The sequence below is a fragment of the Neolamprologus multifasciatus genome, chromosome 2, assembly GCF_963576455.1.
Source record: "Neolamprologus multifasciatus chromosome 2, fNeoMul1.2, whole genome shotgun sequence".
In the NCBI taxonomy this organism is placed as follows: domain Eukaryota; kingdom Metazoa; phylum Chordata; class Actinopteri; order Cichliformes; family Cichlidae; genus Neolamprologus; species Neolamprologus multifasciatus.
This window is the reverse complement of record NC_140440.1, coordinates 24,032,084-24,059,467: the sequence shown is the minus strand read 5'-3', so window position 1 is coordinate 24,059,467 and position 27,384 is coordinate 24,032,084. Positions and strand designations below refer to the sequence as shown.

Here is a 27,384-nt window from a genome sequence, read left to right as displayed (position 1 = left end):
TTTAAAAAAAGTCAAATGAGATTTATTCATTTGTATAAAAACAACATTGAAAGAAACATTTCCAAAAATAGATAGAAATATATTACTTTAGTTAATAAATACGTCATAATGCAGTCGAAGAGGACTATGTGGCCCCATTTTAGTAGTCTTACGGGGCTCCGTCCATCTTCGTGCTGCAGCACACAGTACACATACATGAGGTATTTCACGGTCAGCTTCCCCAAAATGTCAGGATCGTCATGGCTTCATGATGTCTCGTAAGGCAAGTATTTGCATTTGAAATGGCCCCCTGTTCAACTCTAAATCTAACTATGAAGATTTCTGGCACATCTACTCCGAGAAAGAAGGGGATACATTCATTGTTCAAAGGAAGGAGAGACTTCCATGCCATGTTGGGGAGTAGATTAATATTGCTTTCTTTGACCAGTATAGAAAGCAAATGAACATATGAGAGGGTAAATGAACATTCCTGAGACAACTGTTACAGCCCTCTCTCTTAATGATTATGATTATCAGAAGCAGTTGCCTCATGGAGGAGAAAAAAATAAGATTTTCCCATATAAGACTAAACATAACTATCCTGTCAGTTGTTTCCCCAAGTAATTCAGGTTAAAAAGTGTGGTTAATTTTCACATTTCTCAGATTAAACATCAATACTCAAATGGTGGTTCTCAAAAGTCCCTTTGAAATGATGAAAAGCCAGGCTACAGAGATTTGACCAGCAGATCACATAGCCAAATGATCTGACCCCGAAAACAGTGCCCATTCTGTAAGGCGATACCAGCATCACCATAAATGGATAATAATGAGAAGCGCAGTTTTGTGAAGTCACGCTCAAGTTGCCGTTCAAGTCCAAACAAAGTCTCTGCTGCCAAACCCCTTCTTCAGCAGCTGGGAGAAGTGGTGATGGGACTGTGGAGGAATGAGAGCTGACCGGCAGAAGTGTGCACGGGGATGGAGACGGGGAAGTTGAATACTGTGCTGCTGCCGCCGATAGCTGGACTGCCAGCCTCTGACGAGCACGTCGACGAGGCCAGGACCTGGGACTCGAACTGCAGGAGCTGACCCATGAAGCTGAAGTTCGGGGAGATGATGCTGCGGCGCTGCTTAACAAACTCAAAGGCCTCGTCCAGCTTCACGCGGTTGGTCCGCATGAGGTAGGCGAGGCAAATGGTGGCGGAGCGGGAGATGCCGGCTTGACAGTGAACAAACACTCGGCCTCCTTTGTTTCTCACAGAGTCTGTGACGAGAAAGAGAAAGGGAAAGACTAGTGGAGTTAGTGGAGTGTAAACACCTGCGAGGTTGTATCAGGGCTGAACTCCTGTCTGTCACAGGAAACCAAAAGCACCAAAGTCTTTGCAACACTTTGATATTCTATTAAAATTTGCCAGTGCTCATTACGACACAGGAACACAATAAATGGCGGGGCAGGGTGCGAGCCAGTGGGGGCCGCTACCAAAAGAGGCAGACTGAATGCACAAAAGAGGGGGGATAAACCCCTGCTGGCTGTATTGATCTGGGAGGAAAACTGACATTGAGTGAGGAGAAACTGCCTTTTGTTTGGCCAGAACAAAGAGCAGTGTGGAGGGAGCTATTCAAGCGCAGCCAGTCTACCCACCACAAACTAGTTTAGAGCTGCTGCTTTGCAATTGATCAAAAAAAAAAAAAAAAAGGAGGGGGGCATCCTATTTTCTACGGCTGGGAGGTGGCAATGATGTAACCGCATTGTGCCTGAGCAGGGAGCCTGTGCCGAGCCAGCTGGTCGATTTTGGAGGGAACTTTTTTTTTTAAATCTGGGGGAGGGGGTTTGGTGTTTGTGTTTCTCCTCATCAACAGCTATGCTAGGTGCTTTGATTTAGCAAAGAGGGCGTGCGAAGAGAGTAAATGTGATGTACTCACCGATAAATTCGATCGCCTCATTGAAAAAGGAGCTGATATCAGCTTTGTGGTTGTCCTCCACAGGGATGCTCTTGTAGAGGAAGGAGTCCTCAAAGTGGTTGGGGCAGTTGGCAGACACATTGATTAGAGCGGTGATGCCAAGCATGTCCAGCATGTCTTTTCTAGAGGCATGGTAAGCACTACCAAGGTAAAGGAAAGGCAAGATCTCCACTGGACCGCCCTAGACAACCACAACAAAAACAAAAAATCTGTCATAAATATAAAAGTCCAACAGACAGAAAGTGACAGAAACTGAGATTATTTTTGGCTTTTTAATCTTTGACTACAATAAAATACCAACCTGGTCATATAGCGGTGTATTGCAAGGGCTACTGTTGGTACCAGCACTGTCAGGATGGTTGGAGCTTAGAGGCAAACTAAGTCCCTGTGGAGGGGAGGGTTTGGTACACATCTCTGGATACTCTGTAGAAAATGTTTCAAATCCGCCTAAAAAGGACAGAAAAGAAACCACCAAGGTTAGATCTCACACATCTCAACAAAGACATTTTTAAATACAGCTCTCCAAAAAGGTGACAGCTGCTCATGGTGCTATTTTGGAACATCGTTTACTCCAAGCACCAGCTGTTATGGTGACAGGTGTAATCGTCATTTATTGACCTCGTTGTCAGGAAACAGTAAAACAACTCTTTAAACTACTTAGTTTAAAGAGTTTTCTTACCTTTCAGAATAAAAACACTGGCACCGCAGGCGTGACGACACAGGGCTGTAGCAGCAAGCATCATTGTGCCGTCTTTCTTCACTTGGCTTAAGTCCAAACTGCGATCGTCGAGCAGTACCACGGACTGGTACTCCCCGGACAGGAGCCGGTTCCTGATATCCTCGTTGGGGACGATGTGTTCAAGTCCCAGACCGCCCCTGGCCCTCCTGCGCACTATGGTGCTGAAGCGCACGTTGGTGGAGCCCGAAATGTGAGAGGAGTTGAAGGATAGAAAAGAGCGACAGTCCAGCACTAGGCAGCCCAGGACTTCACCCTCCAGCAAACCACGGAGGGAAGCGCAGTCGATAGTGGGAACCTCCATTATGACCATAGTAGTACGGCGGGGGAGAAATGTTAAATCCAAAAACATAAAGTTACGACGGAAGACAAAACTTAAGTTTGAGCCGACTTGACAAACGTTGTTCGTCCAAGTGTTATTCGAAGCGCGGAGTCCTTTGTTCCGGTTAGCTTGTTTAAAAAAAAAAAAAGAAAAAATCAAAAACACGAAAAAGTTTTAAGACGATCTTAAAACTGGTCCTTTCTTCTTCTTTAGAGTAGCCTATTCGGCAGCCCCAGGCTTTTATTTGTCTTCTTAAGTTAAAAAAAATTAAATGTTATAGTGAGCGCGTCTGCTTGTGAGTGCCTTTCAGCCCGCTTTTATAAACCGGTGGTTGTGAATGAGAGCTCAATGACGTCAAGGGGACCGCCCTCTTGGATGTCTGCCAATTCTGCGAACGTCATCGCCGACCGTACCGCTTGCACCGAGGGCAAAAGAAGGCTCGCGCACACGCTGGACATTTCTGTACATGCGTCCTGCACGTACGCGGGCACGCGATGTTGACCAACTTTAATCATTAGCGGCTAATGTGTTTTCTTTCTTCAGTGTGTCAACGTTAAACTGTTATAAAGCTATTCTACTTTAATACATTATGCTGCTAATTCACCAAATCAAAAGTACAATTAACACCAATTTACAGCCTTCTAAGTGTTTACACATCTATTTGTCCTTTGCAGTAATTTATAATAGCTGCTTTATGATTGTTTATTTCAGTGCACGCTGCCAGTGTCTTTAAGATTTTTAATTGTTTAATTCTGGTTCATGTAAAGTCCTAATTTGAAGATCTGCATGTCAGGAAAAAGAGGAATTTGCCAAACCTTTCCATGATGTTAGTGTTTAATTAGATTTTAAATTCGCCTCTTCATCTGAGAGTTGACAAATAACAAGATAATAAATAGATATCTGCCACGGGTGCCATAAAAGTTTACACATTGTTTTTATTAGTCAGCGGTACATAGTGTTCAATGCCCCGAGAGCAACGGCTAACCATAAAAGTTAATCACTATATAGAAATCTGAAGTCCAGTAAATTTCCACATGCTTAGAAACAAAACAGTGGATTGCCAGGAAGGCAACAGCAGATGGAGATCTCTTGACCAGCTACTTTTGTTTCATCCGTGATCTAACTGGAAAGGATGGGTGACATGATGAACTGTGTAAGTCAAAATAAGAGTATGTTTTTAAAAAAACAAAACAAAACAAACAAAAAGCTCTGGGAAACCCTTTTCATTTGTTGTTGTGGTTTGCTGACTCAGTACAGACAACACTTCTCTTTCATAATAAGGAAGCTGGAAGATCACTGTTGTTAGAGACCGTGTGTCTGTTGACTAGCCCTACTGTCTTGAAACTGAACAGCAGACACACATCACGGTTGTTTGGTTGTGAAACAAACATTTACCAAGCAGAGGTGAACGTGTGATATTACAACACTGGACTTTAGGATACTTTAACAGTCACTTATTTAAAAATTAGGTCACCTAACATATTTACTTTTTTTTTTAATTGTCACACTGTTTTATCAAATAGGTCATGATGTCATTATGACTTTAACCTGACTGAGTGTGGACTTTCAGGCTTGGTGAGTTCACACCTGTCCTGTTCCTGAGCGTCTCTTTGACTTCAAGCAAGGAGGGGTGAAAAAATGAATTTGTTATCTAAGAAAGGAAAGAGGCAGAGGAAGGTAACCAGTCACGGTTGAGTGCAGAAAAACTCTCCAGCCGGTTTAACCTCACACTCATGTGAGATGAGTCACATCTCACACGAGTGTGAGCCTGTGAGGAGCTTGCAACAAAGCAGGAATGTTACACACAACACAAGGACGTAGGGTCAAACGGTCTCCAAAAACAGTCTGTACCCAAACATTTTGTCCTTGCAGCAAATCCGCCTTCCTTCCACTTATGAAGCAACAGGCGTTATGGTTAAGGCAGAAACGGAACACCTGACTAAGAGATGAAGACAGACAGCCAGAACAAAACAAAAGCAACCCTGTGAATCAGTTTTGTACTTTCTTGAAGTAAGAGGTGCCCCCCCCCCCCCCCCCCAAAAAAAAAAAAAACAAAACAAAAAAACAAAAACACACCATCATTTACCTTTCAGTTATTCACAGATCCTGCTTATATCTGGTGTGATACTGGCTTACAAAATATTCTCGGATATTAATTCAAGTTTTACTGGCAAAAGCCAAGTATCATATTTCACCATCTGCAACAGTGAAGCCGGTATAGTTTTCTCCTTTTGAAGCTGTATGAGTGGCTGTATTATGCGTCATCACTGCAAAACGAGACCCAAAGGATACATTGGGAAATACTACAAAGTCAGGTGGTTTTTTTTATGTATGTGAGGATGTGAATGTTTTTCTTTTTTTGCCTTTTGTGTTGCAGCCATGCTAGATCAGGAAATGAAGCGTGGGTGTGGTTGTCACTTGGGTACAAAGTAAAGATATTCAGTTACGGGATGAATAAGAGCCCATGACTCAGGGGACCTTTGCAACAAGTAGCTGAGATTGAAACAGAAACCAGGAGATGATGGGTTTAGGACTGGTGTGAATGTGCCTAATTTCTCTGCAGTCATCATGACCAGAAAGCTGGACTTTGCTGTGAGCACGGCTGGATGTATGTGTGAGACTGAATATTAAAAGTGAGCACTGAAAGTAGTTGAAACCATTGCTTTGTTTTCATTCCCATAATAACAGCCTGTAACCAACCAGCGTTCCCATGCAGAAAGGGAAGTGAAACAGAGGATGACAAAGTGGCATTTCCTGTGGTCAGACCGCTCTGTCACTTGCTGACATCTGTGCCTGATTACTGTCATTGTCACTACGGGCTGCACTGAGACATCACTGGGAAAACACAGGGCCTATCCTGTCTTCTATGTCTCAGCAACAGATCACTTTTCTTTGAGCCAAAAATATTCTGTTTCTTGATATGAGAGTATATGTGTGTGTGTGTGTTAAGGAAAGAAAACGAAAAGACCTACAGTGGAAAAAACTTTAACTGATAGATTTGATGGATTTCTGGTAGGAGAGCAGCAGATGCATTTCTCAACCATACCAGCCTGACGTATAGGTAAATGGTAAATGGCCTGTATTTATATAGCGCTTTACTAGTCCCTAAGGACCCCAAAGCGGTTTTACATATCCAGTCATCCACCCATTCACACACACATTCACACACTGGTGATGGCAAGCTACATTGTAGCCACAGCCACCCTGGGGCGCACTGACAGAGGCGAGGCTGCCGGACACTGGCCCTCTGACCACCACCAGTAGGCAACAGGTGAAGTGTCTTGCCCAAGGACACAACGACCGAGACTGTCCAAGCCGGGGCTCGAACCGGCAACCTTCCGATTACAAGGCGAACTCCCAACTCTTGAGCCACGATTGCCCCAGGTCTCAGTTTCAGTTTTGTGGTGTTATTTTAGTCCCCTATATTTGGACATGATCGCAATGGATGTGAACCAAACTCATAAGTAGTGTTACTGTAAAAACTCACATATTCTCCATTCATTTGTCAGACTTGGAAAAGCTTAGCCGAGGGCTGTTTTGCTTGAAAAATCTATTTTTACTACACATCAGCTGATTTTCTTTCATGGTGACCTTTTTTTTCATTTTTGCATGTGAAGGGTAATCAGTGTTGGTCAGATAATGTGCAGGCTTTTGTTTACTTGCCAAAAAGCACAGCTGATTTGCTTGGAGTCAATGTGGGAGATTAGATGTTAGCACAGTAATACCTCTATTAGTTTTATTAGAATGGCAATATGATTTATATCACATAGACGCCTCGAGCAAAGTAGTAGTTAACACATGCTGCTTGGCAAGCGTGAAGGTTGTTGATTTGATTCCAGCTACAGACATAAAACCCTCCCTGGGTTGCGTCAAGAAGAGCATCTGATGTAAAACTGCCAGATCAAATGTGCGTAGCTACTCGCCATGGCGGGGAGGGGAGGGGAGGGGGGGGGGGCAGAGTGTCTTACTTGCTTTTAGAAGTAAGAACAACATGAATAGCAGTAGTGATAAAAAAAAAAAAACATGTAAAAAACCCTGTAAAAAGTTACTCAAAACTAACTTTACCAGGATTAATGTCATATGTACAATTGTATAATAATTTTCTATTCATAATTTATGGACTGGTACTTTTAAAACACTTTTCTACTCAAGTTTAGCACTGCAAGCACTTCCTAGTCTCACTCACCAAATCACATTCATACAGCTGTTGTTTCAGCATTCACACACACACACACACACACAAATGCATTGGGGGCGTCTTGGTGTTGTGGATCTTGCCCAAGGATTCTTTCATAAGGATACTTTGAGAATCTAGGGATTCATCCACCAACCTTCTGATAGAGTCTTCCTTAGCCACAGCCACTCAGGTGGCAGAGTTTTATGTTTATCAATTTTCATTTCTTGGTAAGAAAGCGTTGTTAGCATTATTTTAAAAAGTGGGAGAGAACCTTTTCCTCTATGGCAATTTGGCACTGGTGGTAGAGCTGGTCGGCCACTAATCAGAAGGTTGGTGGGTTAATACCTGGCTTGCTATGTTCTCATGATGACATAATGCTTGTATGAATTTGTATATTGAGGCATGTTGTAAGAAAATGAGCAGAAAAGTGCTACACAAGTATCAGTGCAGACCAATTGGGAAAATCAAAGAATGAACTAAAGTATTCTTGGGCAAGATGCTGAACCCTGAGTTACACAGAATTCATCCACCACTGCAGTGAGGGTGTATGTGAATGTCAGCTAAATATTTACTTTTAAAATGTGTAGGTGAATGAGACTTGGAGTAGTATATAATTTTTTTTAACATTTTAAAAATATTTTTGTTCTCTTGCTGCACATATTAGAAAAGAAAGCAAAAAATAAGAGTAAAAGCATAACACATGGATAACACTGGATTAAATTTGAGTTTTGAGCAGTTTGTATTGCCCATTTTTGTCATAAAATTCATAATTCCTTTCCCTCTTAAAATTCACGTTACTAAATAAATAAAAAAAAACACTGTATAGTTTTCAGTCAATAACATTATTTTTAAAAATGTGATCGTATTGCACAAGTTCATCTTTTGTTAATCTTAATGTTAATTTTTAATTATTTCTTAATTTAAAAAACGTTTTCCCATTCATGTTTCGGCCCGTTATAATACGGCTGCATCACTCGGAGGAAGAAGAATCATAGTGAACAGGAAGTACATCTCAGCCAATCAGCTTCTGCAAAGCGTCCTAAGCTGACGTCAGCCCGGTACCCATGAACAACCGGTAGCGTTGAAGATAGTATGGTCTCCTGTTGTTTGTAGTTTTCTTCTTTTTAACACCCCTGTCCAACGTGCAAACATCATGACTTTCGATGTTAGGAGGTGAGTACGGGGGGCTTCCGGTTCTTTGTGGCGGGTTATGAAGGGGAAAGTGGTGGTGGTGGTCTGCTGTCTGTGAGCTCTAGATGAAATAACAGTTGGCTCAGCATCACATGCTACTGAGGCAGCCAAAGTTATCACAATGGTGTGTTGCGTTTGACATGAGCGAGCTCAGTTTAAAAAGAAAAAAAGAAACATTCTTTTATGCACGGGTTTTTCGTTAAGTCGCCGCAGCGATGCTCGGGGTTTTGTGTGGGTTTCTTTTTTTGCGCATGTGCAAATGTCCTCGACCAGCTTTGCAAGACGTGAGCCCGATTACAATCAGCACAGCGGCAGTCTAAACAGAGGTGATGTCCTGGGTTGGTTTGGTTTACAAAAGAAACTGTGTAGCACCTTCTGTACACAAACATCAAAACATTCAGTCATTAGCCACCAATAAACAGTGAAACCGGAACACAGCCATTGCAGATCCATTCAAGCTATTGAACTGCAACTTAAACTTGTTTGCCACACCTCTACAGGGCTGTTAAACCTATCAATAGAGTTCGGCCAGTTAGAATAAAAAACAGGATGTTTGCATTGTACATTTGCATAATGCTCACTTCATCCTGTTTGCCAGTGCCAAGACAAATTTAGTAACAACACATTTTGAGCCAGCCTTTAGATTTTGAATGGAAATATACCATATCCACTGTCACAACTGTTAAGTTCACAGAGATGAATCTTCACACATTTGAGTCTAAAGTGGTATCTGATAAACTCAACTGCAGCGTGTTCTGGAAACTAATTAAACACATACAAAATGTATCTCTTCAGAGGCTCTGAATAAGTAATGTATTACTTTTGCAGTTATCCTGTTGCTCACCAGACCCAACAAAAGTCATTTCCTAACAGTATTTTAACAAAGCAGCTGCTATATTGGAGAAAAACATTTAGCAAAGTCAAAAACAAAATATCTTTTATGTATTTTATTTTGAGGGCAAATTAAGTTGTAAAGTGCTTGTACATTAATAATATTTATGTTTCCTGCCTGTGGATTGCAGTGTTACATTTTGGGCTTATTCAAGTGCCTTTTAGTTGTTTGTCTGTTGGTTTCTTACCATCTAAATTAAAAAAAAAAAATTCTCAAAACACTATCTTTGACACACAAAATTAATGTAGCACAATATTTGAGTATGGACTGGTTCTAACCGAGCACTTAAAGTGCCTTTTATTGTAAATGGTAAATGGCCTGTATTTGTATAGCGCTTTACTTAGTCCCTATGGACCCCAAAGCCCTTTACACTACATTTAGTCATCCACCCATTCACACACTGGTGATGGTAAGCTACATTGTAGCCACAGCTGCCCTGGGGCACACTGACAGAGGCGAGGCTGCCGGACACTCTGACCACCACCAGTCTCTTGAGCCACGATCGCCCCTTACTACAAGCTTTAGTCACCCATTCACACAGTGCTTTGTTCTATGCCCTCTGGAGGAGTATGAGGTTCACTCCCTTGCCCAAGGACGTTTTCGCAACTTTACCATGACCTTGCGAATAGCAGATGACCCGCTCTGTCTCTTGTGCAGAGCTTGTGCAGTTAATCTTACCAGGGAGCCACATTTAGGGCCTAATTGTAAGATTAATTCTTACTGGTAGCAGTTTATAAAGAGAGAAAGTTCATATTGAGCAGAATTGAGTTCGGCTTACTAGTGCAACAGTCACAGTTTCTCACATGGACCCTAGGAAAAATCAATTGCCCATCCCAGGTCCTGAGCCACAGCTTCCATTAGTAAATGTGATGTCATTTGCTGATAGGTCAATAGGAACCAACAAGGCTGATATGTGACAATGTTTCAGCTAATCCTCCCAGCTCTATTTAATGTGAAGTAATCACAGTTTTCAGATAGCTGTATAGCTGTGCTGAATGTTAACGCAGAAAAATCGGACAGATTGATGAAAAAGATCAACAGCACGGTCAAACTGGAAATCAGTGTCTGTCATCTTTTTCCAAAGATTACAGCTGTGTTGTGCTGACAGAATGATTTTACTACAGAAGAAAAAACACTCTTGATGAACTGTGTGTCACAAGAGGTCAGATTCTCATCGTTGGATGCTTTGCTTGATGCCTCGATCATACAAAACCCGCATTGCAACAGCTAGAAAAGGCTTGAGTAACTGTTTCGAGGTGTTGTCCTTTCAGAAATACTGCAGGGTTAGTCACCAGCGTGAGGGTGTGTAACACTTTTTGGCTACCATAGCTTGCACCATCCACAAAAGTAGGATGTATTCCCAGAATGTGCATGTTATTTATTTCAAAGCGCACAACAAATAAGCTAAAGTGCGAAGCTGGTGTTTTTCTGCTTTTATGTTCATAAATCTAATGAGCAAAAATAATAAGGTGCTAATTTAAAATTTAAAACCTAATTGCATGTACACATTTTCATTTCTTTTAAAAAGAAGACACACAGAAATCCTTGCAGTAGCTGGACAGTTAGTAAGTTAGTCAGCTTTCCTCAAAGAGTTACTTGTGTATTTGTTAGTGACTATTTTAAGCTCTGGATTAATGTACAGTTGGTGTTCTAGGGTTTTTTTCCAGCAGCAGGATGGTGTACACATATACGGTCTTGTGTTCCCCTTCTAATATGTGGTAGTAAATTTCTGGGTTTGGTCTTTTCTAGAAATGCATATCTTTCTCAGCTGCTGTAGATTGACGTTTCAACAGTAATAAAGTTCTTTCACAAATGCCAACTTCCAACAATGAGGATCATCTCATTCAGGATGACCGAACAGCGTCACTGAAGGAACGAGTGAATCACCGAAAGGCTTTTATGCCCAAGTTTAATGTCCTTTAGATTATGTCATTTATTGGCACAAGGACATTCTGTGTTAGCCAACCTGATGATCTGCTGTGTTTATTACATGGTCACTTTAGAGGCTTAATATGGATTCTCCCTGTTTTTTCAATAATTGCAGTAATGACTTTATCGTAACAGCAATTGGGTTACCTACGTAAAGAAAGAAAGAAGTATTGCTTATATTCTGTGGTGTAAGGTGTGAAAAGAAGAACCTTGATCGTCTGTAATGTGGGTTTACTTGGCTATACATGGAACAAACTATTGACTCACCGTGAGTCATTTGCGAGATTCGGCTTATTTATTTAAGACCCTTGAAAAGTAGGCTTGTGCTTTTGTGTCATGGTGTTAACAGTTAGATGCTGGTACATCGTGTCCTCCCTAATCGCATAACATCTGAGCAGTGAGATGTGACGGAAGGAGATGTGTTGACTGTAATTCAGGAAATTACGAATGTAAGTGGTACACCGAGATGTGAACCCTTGAATCTCATCATAAATATTCATGAAGTGTTCTGAGTAGAGATAGTTTGATAAAACCACAGTGTCGCACAGGTTAAAAATACATATACTGAAAGTTTATGTCAGTCTTTTTTTTTTTTTTTACACTTCAGTAAGTGTATAGTCATGTTTTTCTTTATAAGTATATTAAGTATATTTTCTTTAATTTTAAATAACTCCTAGATCTTTTAAATATTTTTTAAATTGCTGACTTTTATTAAGGTTTATAACTTTATAAATTGTACTTTATTATAATAAAGTTACTGACTGCATTTTTAACTTTTTAACCAGTTACTTTAAAAGTCGAAAAGCCTGCAGCTCTGCTCTGCTCTGGATTCCAGTCTTTATGTTCTCGGATTAGTTCTCCACACTCTGGACTCTCTACTCAGTTCAGCTACGGTTCCCCCGCTGCTCTGCACAGCAGGCGACCCACGTGTTTCCATGTGTCCACAACCTGCTCTGTCACTACTCAATATTCCATCCAGTCAGCCGGCAGTAATTACTTCTGCTAGCCACTACGATGATAATAACAGACAGCTAGTGTAGCTAATTAATTAAACTGCTTATGTTAACGTGTGTGACAACCAGGTTAACATTTATGCTAACTGTTTAATACTTGTTGAAATGTGAGCTTTACTAGTGTCTGAAGTTTTTCCTAAGCTGTTGTTTAGTGTAATGAACATATTAATTTTACTAATGAATTCATTAACCTTTGTCACCTCAGAGTGAAAACATTGTAGGACTGCTTTAAAATGTTACAATAAGTCTCTTTTAAAAAAAAAAAAACAACAACAAAAAACTGAAATAGTTTAGCTGTGAGGCAGTAAACACAACTCATTTTGGTTACTGTCAAGTGAAAGTTGTGTGTTGTGGCCTTGTCTATTATTGTCCTTTTGTGGTATAATCTTAGATCAGACCTTTATTTACCTACCCCTGGTTTGAAGTGCGGGACACTGTTTGTGAAACAGCGGTGTTATTCCAGTAGGATGACATGATCACAGTATGTTTTTACTTTAATGTCAAAGCAAAATGACGTATGTGAGTGAGGAAGCGTGTCTGCATGCAGCTCATTGCTTTTAACTAGTGAATAGTGTGGTTACATGGGTCACCTTTTAAAATCAGATGATGTGTAATACGAAATACTTGAGCCAATATTGTATGTGGAGTCAGTGATAGTGATGTCATATTGTTCTTCTTTTTCAACATCTTCAACTGTTAAAAACAAAGTGTGTGTGTGTGTGTGTATATATGTATGTGTGTGTGTATATATGTATGTGTGTGTGTGTATATATATATATATATATATATATATATCTATATATATATATCCATCCACACATGTAGTTTTTACAAGGGGAATTTATAGCTTTTGTTTAAAGAAAAAAAAAAATCCTGTCCACGTATCCAATGCTATGGAAACTATCTCAGTTCTTATGAAAATACAAGAACTAATGTCATGCATTGTCAGGAGCACACAAGTACTGATAAAACACTAGTTGTATGGAAATGCTAGCCAATCAGAAGCCTGACTTAAAAAAAAAAAAAGACAGTAAAGGCTCACACATTTGACACTGAAAGACAACAAGGAGTATTTTAAAAGCTCAGTTTACATGTGTACAGAAGGCAAAAATGCATAGAAAAAGGTCAATTTTCTAAAATACATGTGCATGTAGCTGAACTGTTTCTCTAATTAAGCTGAAAAAAACTGTATTTGTATAAACAAGAATAATCCAAATATATTCCAGATGAACTTCCTTTATGTAAAATGATCCTTTCCTGCCATAATGCTGAACTTGACAAACTGCACAACTCGCATATTCATAAAATGAGCTCAGTTGTTTTACGTTCTTATCAGTGGCTGAATACATATCTCGAACATCTCTGTTCCAAATAATACCACTATGACCACAATCTGCCTTCAGCCTTAGTCTACTCATACCATCTACACCGCAGAATGCGTAAATAATACTTGAATAAACTCCAGAGACGTGGAAAAGACTAGAACTTGACTAAGGCCTTCACATGGTGGGGATGTATATCATTTTGCTCCACCTGTCAGGTTGTTTTATGTGAGGAAAGGCAGTGCACATTATCTATCTACATTAGTATAGATGTATGCTGTGTATACCCTTATGTATACATATAGAGGAATGCTGAATGAGAGTTTTGGGATCTAGGAGTGCTTCACATTAAAACAAAGGCGTTAAAGCAGGAGGTTATGCAACACCGAGAGAAGAAACAGAGGTGGATTACAGGAAGCCCACCCTCATACTTCCTCCCCGGCCCTGCATTGCATTAGCTGTGATTATTTTCTGGACGCTCTAAGTGGAAGAAATGTAGACAGATGTGATTGTTTTGGTAGGAGACGGCTAAAGAGAGTTGAGTGGGGAGATGAGAATATCGGGGTGTGGGAGGAGTTTGCACAGTCAGCCAAAAGATTTTTCACTGCCCAAAAAGGACAAGCGCAAGAAGTCCAGAACCGAAATAGTTTTGGTGTTGAGTAGCAGATTTTTTTCTCCTTCCTTTTTCTAGCTCCCAAAATTGGCAAGAACAGTATTTCACAAGCAGAGTCGATTGTGTCAGGTGGAAATGATCTTCCCATCTCTTAAACGCTGATTTACGAGCAGTTTGAGAAAGGTATTTTTAGAAATATCCAAAATTGTTAAACTGAGGATTTTACCGAGAGTAAATCAGCAGTTCTTATATCCACTTACTGCCAAGAAGATGAAACCATATGATTTAAAGTTGTCAGTGAACTTGTGTTTATGTTTCTGTGTGTGTGTTTTTGTTGGCTTTGTGTGTGTGGAGTGTTAGACCTTTGTTGGGGTCAGTTCATAATTACAGAGCAGACATTCAAAGGAAGAGGTGTAACCCTGTAAAAGTGCGTGTGTGTGTTTGTATGTGTTGCGGTTGGCCGTCTGGATCTGTTATATATAATGGCGGATGTCCAAAGCTAACATTCCACCACGCTTCTGTAATATCGCAAGGCATGATGGGTACAGAATGTGCAGCGTTTTTCAGCACATAATATTTACATTTGCTATATATTTATTTTTGTCTCTCCTCAGATTTGATATCTACAGGAAAGTGCCAAAGGATCTCACCCAGCCAACATACACAGGAGCTTTCAGTGAGTAGTCCTTCACTCACAGGCCAAACTTATGAGCATATACTTTGAGGTTTTTATTTTTTTGTAATTTTTTTGGGGGGGGATTTTGTTCCACATATGTGAAAGGAATTCTTGAATCTCGCTTCTGTAAATGGAAGATGCAAAATGTGGCAAAATAAGATGTGAGACGTAATCACTTTTTCCAGTGAAAGTTAACTGAAAAGGTCATCCTTCGTGACTGTACAGCTGCTTGCAGTAGTTTGACATCAGCCAAAACATTCGTTCTGACTGCTCTGGCTGCTGGTAGCAAAATCTGCCTCTGTAGGGCTTAGAGTGAGAATTAACACAAACCAAAGTCTAAAGGCGATAAACCATATTTCGAACAAATAAGATGGCATGTGTTAATGTTTGTGCCATAGATGCTTAGATTTGTGTGTGTGGGCTATCTTTGTGCTGATTAAGGCTACGTCTACACTAATGCGTTTTCGTTTTCTCTCCGTTTTGGCCTCCCATCCACACTGAGAAGGCGTTTTGAAAACGCTCTCGAAAACGAATACATTTGAAGACGGTGCGTTTGCGTCGCAGTGTGGACAGTGAAAACGTAGACTTTCTAAAATGATGACGCATTTTAGTCATGTGATGCAGTCGTGTGACCAATTAAACAAAGATAGTGGAGGGCATTATACAGCAGTTGTTTTGTTTTCTCTCAATTTTCACAGCCCTATTAAAGATTAATATCAGTTTGTACCAAGGTTATTATTGTTAACGAAAACTAACGAAATAACGAAAAATAGAAGTGAAAAACATTTTCGTTAACGGAAATAAAAATAAAAACAAGACTTTGCAAAAAAGAAAAACTAACTAAAACTGTAATGAGTGTTTACAAAACTAACTAAAATTAACTGAATTTATAGCGAAAATGTGTTTAGTTTTCATTGATGTGTGTGTGTCATACAATAGTCTGGGGTGAAAATGAAGTGTAGTTTCCAGGTTTTTTTCTTGCTGTGTCTCATTATGCCAGCAGGTGGCAAGTACGTTAGTCGAATCGTCTGTGTTGCTGCTCTGTCCCACGCAGAATCGTGTCAGCAAAAGTCGGGAGAAATCGCTACAGTCCAATTTCAGATTACTTTGAATATGATTGTGTTTTAGATAAAAGCAAGTGTCTTGTAATGGAATGAGACAAATTATGCGGTGCATTTCTAAAGGGAAAAAAAATCCCATAAACCTTAAAGTGCACTTGAAAAGCTCGCACAAGAAGGCTAACCTAGCTTACCTTGAGAAGGTAAGGGAGCACGCCCAACCCCCATCCCCAGAAACAGAAGCTAGTCCCAGGCAAGGCAGTGTGATGCATCCCAAGAGAACTCCACAAAAAACATTAATGCAGTGCTTCCAACAGCGACCCAATGACTGCTGGTTGGTCAATTCGCAGGAACATCACAAGCGAGAGGAAGCGTTGGTGAATATGTTTATTGAGCCAGGGATATCTACACAACTGTGTTCAAAAAGTTTAGCAATTCACTTGAACCAAAATTACAAAGACCCGGTGCTGCAAGAGTTAATAGTCTCATTGGGGCCAAGATATATCTTTTATGGTTGCCTGGTATCAATGGTTGTTCATCTGCCCTAATTTTATTTATTTATTTTTTAATAACCCATGGGTTCCCTATAGGTGGGAATGTGAGTTGTCTGTCACTGCGTGTTAGCCCTGTGACAGACTGGCGACCTTTCCAGGGTGCAGGGTATGGTAGCTGGAATAGCAACATAACCAAGGATAAGCAGAAGATAAAAATAAAAACTAAACTAAACTAGCAAACAAATGGTAAAAATAATCAAAACTGATATAAAATTGAAAATCTGAAGTCAAAACTAAATAAAAATAAAAACTAATGAAAATTGCAAAACTATTAGCTTTTCTTCAAATTATTTAATTCTCACTCGCTCTTGCTACTTTGTACTTTTGTGTCACTCGCAGCAACAACTCCACCTCATTGTCAGTCCATTTAAAAAATTTTCCTCAACCTTTTGCCGCGACGTTTCAAAGAGCCGGAAAGTAAATAAACGGCTGACAGAAATGAGGCAGGCTGAATCGTCTTGCGCTTCACGCATGCGCAGGACTGGAACGTAAGCATTTTCGGCCGTTTCAGCTTATTTCCATAGTAGAGTCAGTTCACTTTAGTGTAAATGTCAGTGTTTAATTACAGTGTAGCTTTTAGTAACTTTAGTATTAATATTTTAGTAGTTCAGAATAGGTGTTGCAAAATAAACACAGCACTTTTTGATTATAGTTGACTCACAATTATAGACATCTCAAATGAAATAAAGGTATGCAACAAAGTAGAACTACAACATACTATTTTTGTTCACTATAATAAAAAGAACTTGCTCAACTTTACATAAAAAAATGTAGAAACATGCTAATTGTTGAATATCAGCGCTGCTAAAAACTATTTTTTTAAGCTAAGCTGTGTAAGCAGGGCTAACCTAGCATCATTTATCCTCTTGGCTAGCAAGCGAACTAATGGTAGAGTTCACCTGTTTAGTGATTCACTTTTTTTTGCAATAGTTAATTGAAGTATATTAACAGGAACATTTGCTTGTCATGAATCAACCAGACTGAATCAACCAGAAATAAAAAAAAAAAAACAACTTTCATCTATAGCTAGCCCATCTTTATGCTAATTACATTCTAGCTCTGGCATACAATACACCAGCTAGTTAAAACACACACACTTTAATCCAAAGTTTGTTTTTGGAGGCATAATGGATTTTGTATTTTTTTTTTTAACATAGAGTACTACTGTACAAAGCTCTGAATCCACCACACATTGCTTTATATTATGCATGGAGAGTGGGTGCAGTAATTCTAACGAGACACTCACTGTTGTACCTCTCTCCAAACGGTCGGGTGCGAGAAGTAGACTGAAAATATGTGAAAAATGTGCAGCCAATGTCCAGTGAAAAGCTTAGAAAGACCTTCAGGAAACCTGAGGAACTATTGTTCTCTTACAATAAAGTCTGGCTCCTTGGAGTTAAAATTGAAAAAAAGAAATTAACGGTGACTCGAGACTGTTGCACAGTACTTTATTTTGATTACTCTGATCTCTTTAAACCTTCTCATTCTTAACTCAAAATGACATTTGAGTCCTAACAGGGCTTCACAGTCTGTAACCTTCTTCTTCAGCTTGAACATAAAAAGTAAATAGAATCGGATGCCAGTCCCTGCTCTGGGAGGCAGATGTTTAGGAAAAAGATGACAAGTAATTGTGATTCAAGTACTTCCCTTTTGTCAGCACAGAGGTATGCTCTTATGTAAAAAGCAAACAGCTTGGAGCAGTACCTGTTTTAGCACATCTGGTATGACAAAAATGCTAATAATCATGCTGTCTCATAGTCACTGGCACCTCAGGAGTCATCAGTGGAAATCTGACTGTTTTTTCCTGTCAGGTCATGAGTTTTCCTACTTGTCATCAATAAGTCATTGTGTAATCAGGGGCTATATTGATTATTCACTGCTTGATAGAAGACAAGAGCTCTGATGACACATTTTTGGCAGCAGTCTTATTCATTAGTCAGCTGACAAAGACACATAGTAGGAAAACTGTCAACAAAACTCAGTGGATAAACTGAAGTGCCGTTTCAGTATTGGACCCTTTTAAGGCAGAGAAAAATAATTTTCTGTATGGACAGCAGAAAGAAGTTACTAAAGTTATACACTAACGTTTCCACCCAAGAGGAAATGGATATAAGTTTTTCCTGCACTCAGTTAACTCCCTTCCTGTCTCCATCCGCTGTCTAGGGATGACGCCACTGGTTAGATTGGGATATTAGAAACCTGTTAATGCTTCATCCACAGCAGGCCAAATAACATTCAGGCCACGGTGGCAAAAAAGAATCAGAGCCTGCCTTTTCACAAAAGGCCAAATATTTGACCCTCATCTGCTTTTGTTGCCCCAGGGCACATTCTGCAGGGCTCAGTTTACCCTAAACAAAAGCTCTGTTTGGCCACTGTGGTTTCTGGAACTGCTCATGTTTTGGATTTAATGTATCAGTCTCTTGTATGTCAGATTTTTCTCTCTTAGTATTTGTGTGGGGTTTTTTTTGCCTGGGCTAGTGTGAAAAAAAAAATCTAATTTGCCTGTGCTATGTGGGGAAAAATAAGCCTTAGAAGGAACAAAGATGTTACAAAAAAGCCACATCTGATTGCATAAATAGGGCTAGTTTCAAATGTCAGTGACTGATTCATGGTGTTACTGTAGCCGATTCCTTTGTGTCACAGTCCAAAGAATGTCCGAGCTGTCCGGATAAGCTGGAGCGTAAATAGAAGACAGTCATGTCATGTCTTTGTAAATCATTTCGGGGTGTCAGTATTTCCACTGTGAGACTATTTAAAATCACTTATCTTTAGTAATTATCGTCGTATATTGCATCCTTTGAAGGCAGGGAAAACTTACTGTACAAGTTTTTTAATGAACCTGAATTCGTAATCTATGTGTCACAGTGACACTCCCTTGTTTGTTAGTTAAATATTACCTTATGTAAAGCTTCCTCTAGCCGCAGGTCCGCCTGTGACGCCCTGTTAAACCACAAGGTCACATGACTGTGCAAACCTAGGAGACTGTTGCCACGTAAACATGCCTCACCTGCTGAGCGAGAGCTTTCTGACCGAGGCTCTCACCATACCAGATAGACTACAGTTGCGCAGACACAGATCAGTTCCTTCCATATTTATCTTAGTAAACACATGGCCACTCTTTTATTTGACTCTTCGGCTGATTAGTTTGGCACATGGAGGGAAGCGGACGACCTGGCTGCTTCTCCTTTAGTGTGTTTTTAAGCTTAGGCTTTATGTCGGCACAAAGACACTGAACAGTTAAAGTTACATTTTTTCTACTTTGGTTTCTGCTCAGCCTCCTTTGTGGAAGCCACTTTTGGTCTGGGTGACTGTCAGTGTGTGAATTTAAGGAAGCCTAAAATGTTGTTTGTAGGGCTTACTAAGGCGTAGCATGAGATCACCTCTCTCAAAGAAGAAATGCTGTAATGGCCGCCTGCTGTGCTGGTATTTAATGTGTAATTACTGTAGGAGGTTCTTTAAAAGACAGAAAAAACAACATAATGGCAGGGCTAACACTGTCAGTAAAACTGCTATTTAGGGATTTATTTTTTTAGCTGCTGTGATTTCATTAATGCCAATAGCTTACGTCAGCCGTTCCTTAAGACCCAGTCAGTCCAGATCATTTGAATTGCATCATTGTGTGTAAAGCTTGTGTAACTTCTATGTGAAAGAAGTGATATATGAGACATCACCAGTGACCTAGGTTTGAACAGTGTCTTCATTCTGACTTTCTTCCTCTTTGCCCACAGTTTCCATCCTCTGCTGTGTCTTCATACTCTTCCTCTTCCTGTCTGAGCTGACGGGATTCATAGCCACTGAAATGTAGGTACTGCCGCTCGTCTGTAATATCCTCCGGCTGAAACGCACAGTTCCCTGGTTACCACGCAGGCACAAACAGGGACTTAATTATGAATGTCAATGCCCTCATTATGATGTATTCTGCCCAGCCAGTGTTGTAACCAATGAATGGAGTCAAATTTGTGACAGGAAATTGTCTTTGTGCATGCGTCAGCCTCTTGGCAATGTGTAATAAGCGATGACTTGGTAAGGGTGTGACAGAAAGGAAATTACACCGGCAGAGATACACAAATGCTCTCTCCTTGCAATTTGGCAGAAGATGAGTCCCCTACTATTAAAGTGGCGCACAATGGCGTGACGTCAAGGGAGAAAAGTGTCCTTTTCTAATGAAAATACCACATTTCTTTAAATTAAAAGTTGATTTTCTGTTCTCACCATCTCTAACCTTTTTTTTTCTTTTCTCCATCCATTGCAGTGTAAATGAACTGTATGTGGATGATCCCGATAAAGACAGTGGTGGGAAGATAGAAGTGAGTTTAAACATCAGTTTGCCAAACTTACACTGTGATTGTGAGTATATACATATATACAAATATCTATTTCTTTGCATTACATCTTCTGTTTCTGTATTTTTTCTTCCGCACTTTGTAAGGCCTCTTTTAACAGTTTGTTTTCCCCTTTATCTGACTCATGCTTACTGTGTGCCCTGTCATTTAACATGTCATATTAGCAAAGGATAAACTATCCCTTAGATAAAGAAACAGACTCTCAAAACTACAGTGATGTGCAAATGTCTTGAGCAAGCCCTCAGTTCTTTATTAGTTCATATGATTTTTTTTTTAAAACCACTTAGTGCTGACCTACGAATCATTCAAGTATAGAAAAAGCACAACTTAACAATTCAAGGGACAAATCAGCTATTTTGTGTCCACGCATAACAGAAACTTAAATTTTTAACTTTAAAAATAGCGGTTAATCAGCATCAAAGACCTGACACAGGATGCGTCTGGACCTTCAGTTGATCCATTTACTCTACACTGGAACATCGATGGGCTCGGTGAAAGGGTGTGCTCTCAGGAAGCCATTATTAATGATAAGAAAGAGGGAGAAAAGCCTGAGGTATACCAAATTACACAAGAGTTGGGCTGAAAATCAATGGCAACGAGTCTTATAGAGTGATGAATCCAAATTTTAATTATTTTGAGGATATTGTGAAAATTGATGGAATTATAAATGCAGAAAAGTCTCCTAAGATTTTGATTTACTATACAGTATCATCTGGAAAGTGTTGATTGGCAACAGCTTTATATTTCAGCATGTCAGTGATCCCAAACACACTGTCGGTGCAGTAAAGGTGTAGGTGGATAGAAAAAAACACAATGAAACAGCTTCAGTCATGGATTGCCCACCACAGAGCCTGGACTTCAGCATTTTTGAAGCAGCCTGGGATCATTTTGACAGAGACCAGAACAAAAGGTAGAAACATCCAAAAAAGAGAACAATTAGACGATCTGTCTAAGAGAGTTCAGGCTGTGTAAATGAATGGGTGCCTTACTAAATATTGACTTCCCACCTCATTAGAACTGTTTTTGCCATATAATACTGTATTTCCATATATGTTTCAGTAACCTGCTGCATCTATTTTCCATTTTCCTAGCAAAATGTAAAGAAATGAGGCATGCTTTAGAACATTTCACAATACTGCATTGGCAGTTTTGGTCTGGTATGCTCGTAGATAAGACGAGAGCATCCTCTGCCATGTATCTCCTGTTGAATTTTGTGCTGCCACACAGCTGTGATCTGTGTTTCACATTACACATTCGCCTCTACTGGCTCGTACCCTGCACTCAGATGTCCGTGGAACGTGCGGTTGAAGGGTGCCAGGTCACTTTTGTGCTCCTCATGCCTTCCCCCAGCCCCTCCTCTAAAACTATGCCAAATGACAAATCACTTGCGCAAATACACCGGCAAGTCTCGGGACAGCGCAGAAAACTCACACATCGATTCAGCTCGGGCAATATCCAAAAATGGAAAAGCTTATAACTTGCTTGTGTGAAAATTAAGTCCAGATTTGTGCGATAGAGGCTTTGGCACGCAGACACACAGCTGCTGGCCATGTGTTCAGACGAGCTCACTCACTCATGGCATTCCTAAACAAAGGCCGTCCCCCTGCTCTTGATGATTGTATGTATAGGTCGTTTTGTTTAATTGCAAAATTGAAGCCTTTTCCCTTCCCCCTCAAGTTTGGGTCCCATTTAAATACCAGCTCAAACACGTCGGTTTGACCACACAGTGCAGCTGCACGTAATGAGCAGAAATGTTCCTCTCCTCACGAGTTAATATTCTACACAAGTGAATTTTCCAAAGAGGTTGTCATCCGCTGCAAATTTACTTCAAGGAAGAGGCTCTTTCATCATGGAAAACCTGACATTTCCATCCCCTGGTTTTAGCGTTTATCTGCTCTGCTGCTCCAGAGTTAAACATCATCTCTCTTCGGTGACCTTTACCGGCTGCCCCGCCTTGATTTGTGACTTCATGGAAAAGCACATCCGCGTGTAAATAACCTTATACTAACCTCCACTTTCTATCAACCTGCTTCCAGTCCGAAATGTCTTAAAAAGGAGAAACAACCATCTTTCACTGGCGCATACACACACACACACACCACACACACACACACACACGTCACTTATATTTATGCACTGTATTTTGAGATCTGGATAGAGATGGAGAGGGGGGAGAATCCCGTCTTGAATGTCAAAGGTCAGACAGACGGCATGTGGAAGTTTTTAGCACAGATCAAGCAGACATCCCTCTCTCTCTCTGTGCACTCGTGGGTGACATAAAATGCAGGCAGGCTCTGAAAATAGGCCACTGCCAATGTGTGCCACCGCAGCCTAAAAGAAAGGGGTGAAGTCTAGATGGAAAAACACCGACACGGGGAGACGGGGGTGATTGGGTATCGTAAATGGTCTGATTGTGTGTTTACTCTGTGGGTCACTTTGTGCAGTGATAATCAGATATTCTCTTTTTCTTTTTGAATAAAAAGTGCTTGTTTGGTTTTTCAAAATAAAATAAATAAAACAGCAACAACAAACAGCTACTCATATTTAACCAGAAGGTGGTGATGCTCCCAGATTTTTGCTGAAACTCATCAATAAAATAGGCAAATATTTGTTATAGAGTTAAAAAATCACTTGAGTTCGTCATTGTTTTCTGGATATCTTAGAGATTAAAGTAATCACTAAAACAAATAAGTCCCAGAAAAACGGTCAATGTTTTTTTTTTTTTGTTGATTCCTTTCTGTTGTTTAACGAAACGATTTATTGGCCGATCGTCTTAGCACTCGTCTGAGTTTGTGTTTCTTTTTCAGTGGTGGGTTTGGACATCCAAGATGAGATGGGACGCCACGAGGTCGGTCACATAGAGAACTCCATGAAGATTCCCCTCAACCAGGGTGATGGTTGTCGCTTTGAGGGAGAGTTCAGCATCAACAAAGTAAGACCTCATCCGAGAGTGCGAGAACCCTAATCCATACATGCTGTGTGAATCACTTATACTACTGCTTCCCTTCAGGAAATTGCAAAACTCTGCTTTCTGTGCCCAGTAGTTACACTGTGATGGACTGGGTCGGGCTGATATTTGTATTTTACTGACAAGCAAGCTTGGATTGAATGTCAGCCTGTATATTTGAGTTGGACTCGAGTTAAAAATGGAGATTGGCCCCACCAACCTCTTGGGTCTAAATTGAGTTATGCTAAATTGAGGGTGCGCTTGGATTTAGTTACACCTATCCGTATAATCTAGGCTCCATGAAGCTGTGTTTGTCTCACGTCTGCATCTTGTGCGTCAGTCTTTCCACTGCATTTACAGTGATTAACCCTGCAGTTGAACAATTGACACTCGTGCTTGGGGGAGTAGTTGGAAATATGTAAAACACGCGCGGTTGGGAGGCAAGGAACATTTAGTTTCCAACCAAATGCATTCAGGCTCCCTCATTAGCTAACTAAATGTCTTGCAGGTGCTTGTGGTGTTAGGCACAAACCCACCTCAATGTGTTTATTTGTGTTCAGGTACCGGGAAACTTCCACGTGTCGACGCATAGTGCCACAGCACAGCCTCAAAGCCCTGACATGACCCACACCATCCACAAGCTTGCCTTTGGAGAAAAGCTCCAGGTGGGACACATTTTTTTTTATTATTATTATTTTTAGATGGAGAAAGTGGAGAAGAATATCTGCAATATGAACACAGATCTTTTCTCTCTTCATTGTCACACAGGTACAGAAAGTCCAAGGAGCCTTTAATGCTTTAGGAGGGGCAGACAAGATGTCATCTAATCGTATGTATCTAGACAGCAAATGTAATAATTATGACCAACTTATGACAGTGCTTACGTACACCATATTGCCAGAAGTATTCCCTTGTCTGCCTTCACACACATATGAAGTTGAGTGTCATCATATTCTTAATCCATCGGGTTTTATATGCTGCCCCACCGTTTACAGCTTTAAATCTTCTGGGAAGTTTCCACAAAGTTTAGAAGTGTGTTTATGGGAGTTTTTGACCAGAAGCACATTTGTGAGGTCAGACACGGATGTTGGACAAGAAGGCCTGGCTCACAGTCTCCGCTCTTAATTCATCCTGTTCTGTTAGATTGAGTTCAGGACTCTGTGCAGGCCAGTCAAGTTCTTCACACATCAAACTTGCTCATCCATGTCTTTATGGACCTTGTTTTGCACACTGGTACGCAGTCTTATTGGAACAGGAAGGGGCCCTTAGTTCTTAATAGAACTTAAGGGGCTGAGCCCAACTACTGAAAAACAACCCAGAGCCATAATCCCCTTTTCATCAGACTTTACGCTTGGCACGGTGCTGTCAGACAAGTACTGTTCTCCTGGCAACTACCAAATCCAGACTCATCCATCAGATTGCCAGAGTCGTCACTCCAGAAAACAAGTCTTCACTGCTCTAGAGTCCAGTGGTGACGTGCTTTACATTACTGCATCCAATGCTTTGCATTGAGCTTGGTGATGTAAGACTTTCATGTGGTTTCTTTGCCATGCAAACCCATTCTATGAAGCTCCCTACACACTGCTGTTGAGCTAATCTGAAGTCCACATAAAGTTTGGGGGTTTGTAGCGATTGACTCTGCATAAAGTTGGCGACCTTACAAGGCGCTTCATGGCTGATTGCTTATGACTTCCGCTTTGTTATAATACCACTAACAGCCGACTCTGGACTATTTAGTAGTGAGGGAATTTCACGACTGGACTTATTGCAAAGGCAACATCCTATCAAGGTACCACACTTGAATTCACTGAGCGACTAATTTTTAAAAATATGTTTGTAGAATATTAAAGGTGATTGATTTTATACACCTATGACCGTGGGAGTGATTGGAACACCTGAATTCAATGGTTGGTAGGTGAGTGAATACCTTTGGCAATGTAGCGTAGGATGATGTAATGTCACAAGACACTCACTCGACAGAACTACATGGGAACTTGTTTTACAAAGACAGCATTCATCTTGAATACTGAAGATGCTTTGTTTGTCTTATTTAATTAATGTTATGTCTCTTGCAGCTCTTGCTTCACATGACTACATATTGAAGATTGTACCAACAGTGTATGAAGACCTCTCAGGCAGACAGAGGTTCTCTTATCAGTACACAGTAGCCAATAAGGTACCGCATCCCTGCACTCATTAGGTGATGACCTTTTCTCATCATAGAGGCAGCGCGTCCATGTCAGCATACAGCCGGAGCACGTATAGCTCGTGTTAACATTGCACTCATCTGAAATTGAAAGCTCAATCCTAGTGACTGGAAAAACTCTCAAGATGTCAACAAACCATAAAGGAAAAAAAGAAAAAACACTTCCTAGAACTGTGTAGGAAGACAGCTGGGAGTGGAGTGTGGAATAATAACACTGCAGGTCAGCTGTGAAGAAGGGACAATAAGGGCCTGAGCAAAATATTTCCAAAACCTAATTTCCAAAGCGTAAATAGTGGTCCAGCTGAGGCCCGCATCCGAGCTTGGACTGCGACATTCTTCTGCGTTGTGTTAAATGTGTTTAATGTGGTTAACATTATTGTGTCTGGCAGTTACTGCAGCACTGATTTTGGAGAAATGGAGTTATATCCACCGCCTGATAACCTTGTCAGCTTGTAACAATAATTCAATTTGCATTGTAGCCTCCTCGAGATTGCTTCATTGGAATAATATTCAGCTGAGATTCATTTTTAATGAATCATTTATGACTGTGGAGTGACTTATTCTGAAACTGATTCTGTAGTGACTCACAAACACCACTGCCACCACTGTAGATGAGAATATGTGCTGATTTATTTTATAAACGTAATGGGATTAAGTTCCTGACTTGTAATCTTTTTTTTTCCCCACACACAGGAATATGTTGCTTACAGCCACACGGGAAGAATTATCCCAGCGATCTGGTTCAGGTACGATCTCAGTCCGATCACAGTGAAGTACACGGAGCGGAGACAGCCCCTCTACCGCTTCATCACAACAGTGAGTAAACACAAAGCCGCTTTTATTTGAATTACAGGTCTTTCAAGTTCAAGTCCAAAGATCAACTTTTTACGATCCTGTGCAAAAGTCTTGAACCACGCCTTATTTCATTATATTTTGCTTTCGATGAGCCAGATATTCTTGAATTGTTTTTAAAGGGCTTAAGTAATCATTTTCCAGCTTTTCTGAAAGTCTTTCACAGTTTTTCTCTGGACTTTGGCTGCTTTTTCACTCATTTTCAGTCGTGTACGTGACCTTTTCTGTTTGTTTGTTATGCCACCTATGAATCATTCAAGGATAGAAAAGGCACCTGACCCAGTGAATAAACTAGTGTTGTGTTTACACATAACATACAACTCGGCAAATAACACATTTTAGACACACATTTAGCTCCTTTATTCCAGTTTCTTTAGTTAAGTCTATGAAAAATGCCAAAGATAACAGTTTGGTGGGCATAAAATAGGATTTGTGCAACAACAAAGTGATTCCCAAAGAGCTGGAGACTTAAAAAAATGAGAAAACTGTAGAAATAGATGACAACAGAAGACGTGTCAGGCTTCTGAAAGGCATGTTCTGAAGAAATTGACCTGAGAGATACATCTGGCCCTTCAGTTGATTCATCTGCTGTTCGCTAAAGTTGAATTAAAATTT

General features: G+C 40.4%; 2 protein-coding genes across 2 annotated transcripts in view; one reads left to right on the top strand and one right to left on the bottom strand.

Annotated features, from left to right (window-relative positions):
- Positions 1 to 3,300, bottom strand: dusp1 (dual specificity phosphatase 1). Its single transcript, XM_085131513.1, has 4 exons — positions 2,618 to 3,300; positions 2,240 to 2,385; positions 1,900 to 2,119; positions 1 to 1,240 (listed from the first exon to the last, which is right to left on the bottom strand). The coding sequence occupies exons 1-4, from the start codon at positions 3,024 to 3,026 to the stop codon at positions 885 to 887; spliced, it is 1,131 nt and encodes a 376-aa protein (XP_084987639.1). The 5' UTR covers positions 3,027 to 3,300; the 3' UTR covers positions 1 to 884.
- Positions 3,301 to 8,180: 4,880 nt separating this feature from the next.
- ergic1 (endoplasmic reticulum-golgi intermediate compartment 1) overlaps positions 8,181 to 27,384 on the top strand; it is a 35,126-nt gene continuing 15,922 nt past the window's right edge. The window contains exons 1-9 of the mRNA XM_085178837.1: positions 8,181 to 8,346; positions 14,748 to 14,809; positions 20,150 to 20,222; positions 20,674 to 20,768; positions 23,572 to 23,696; positions 24,272 to 24,376; positions 24,480 to 24,540; positions 25,787 to 25,887; positions 26,611 to 26,733. Of these exons, the coding sequence (XP_085034963.1) occupies positions 8,327 to 8,346; positions 14,748 to 14,809; positions 20,150 to 20,222; positions 20,674 to 20,768; positions 23,572 to 23,696; positions 24,272 to 24,376; positions 24,480 to 24,540; positions 25,787 to 25,887; positions 26,611 to 26,733 (765 nt within the window). The 5' untranslated portion in view covers positions 8,181 to 8,326. The remainder of the gene's footprint in view (positions 8,347 to 14,747; positions 14,810 to 20,149; positions 20,223 to 20,673; positions 20,769 to 23,571; positions 23,697 to 24,271; positions 24,377 to 24,479; positions 24,541 to 25,786; positions 25,888 to 26,610; positions 26,734 to 27,384) is intronic.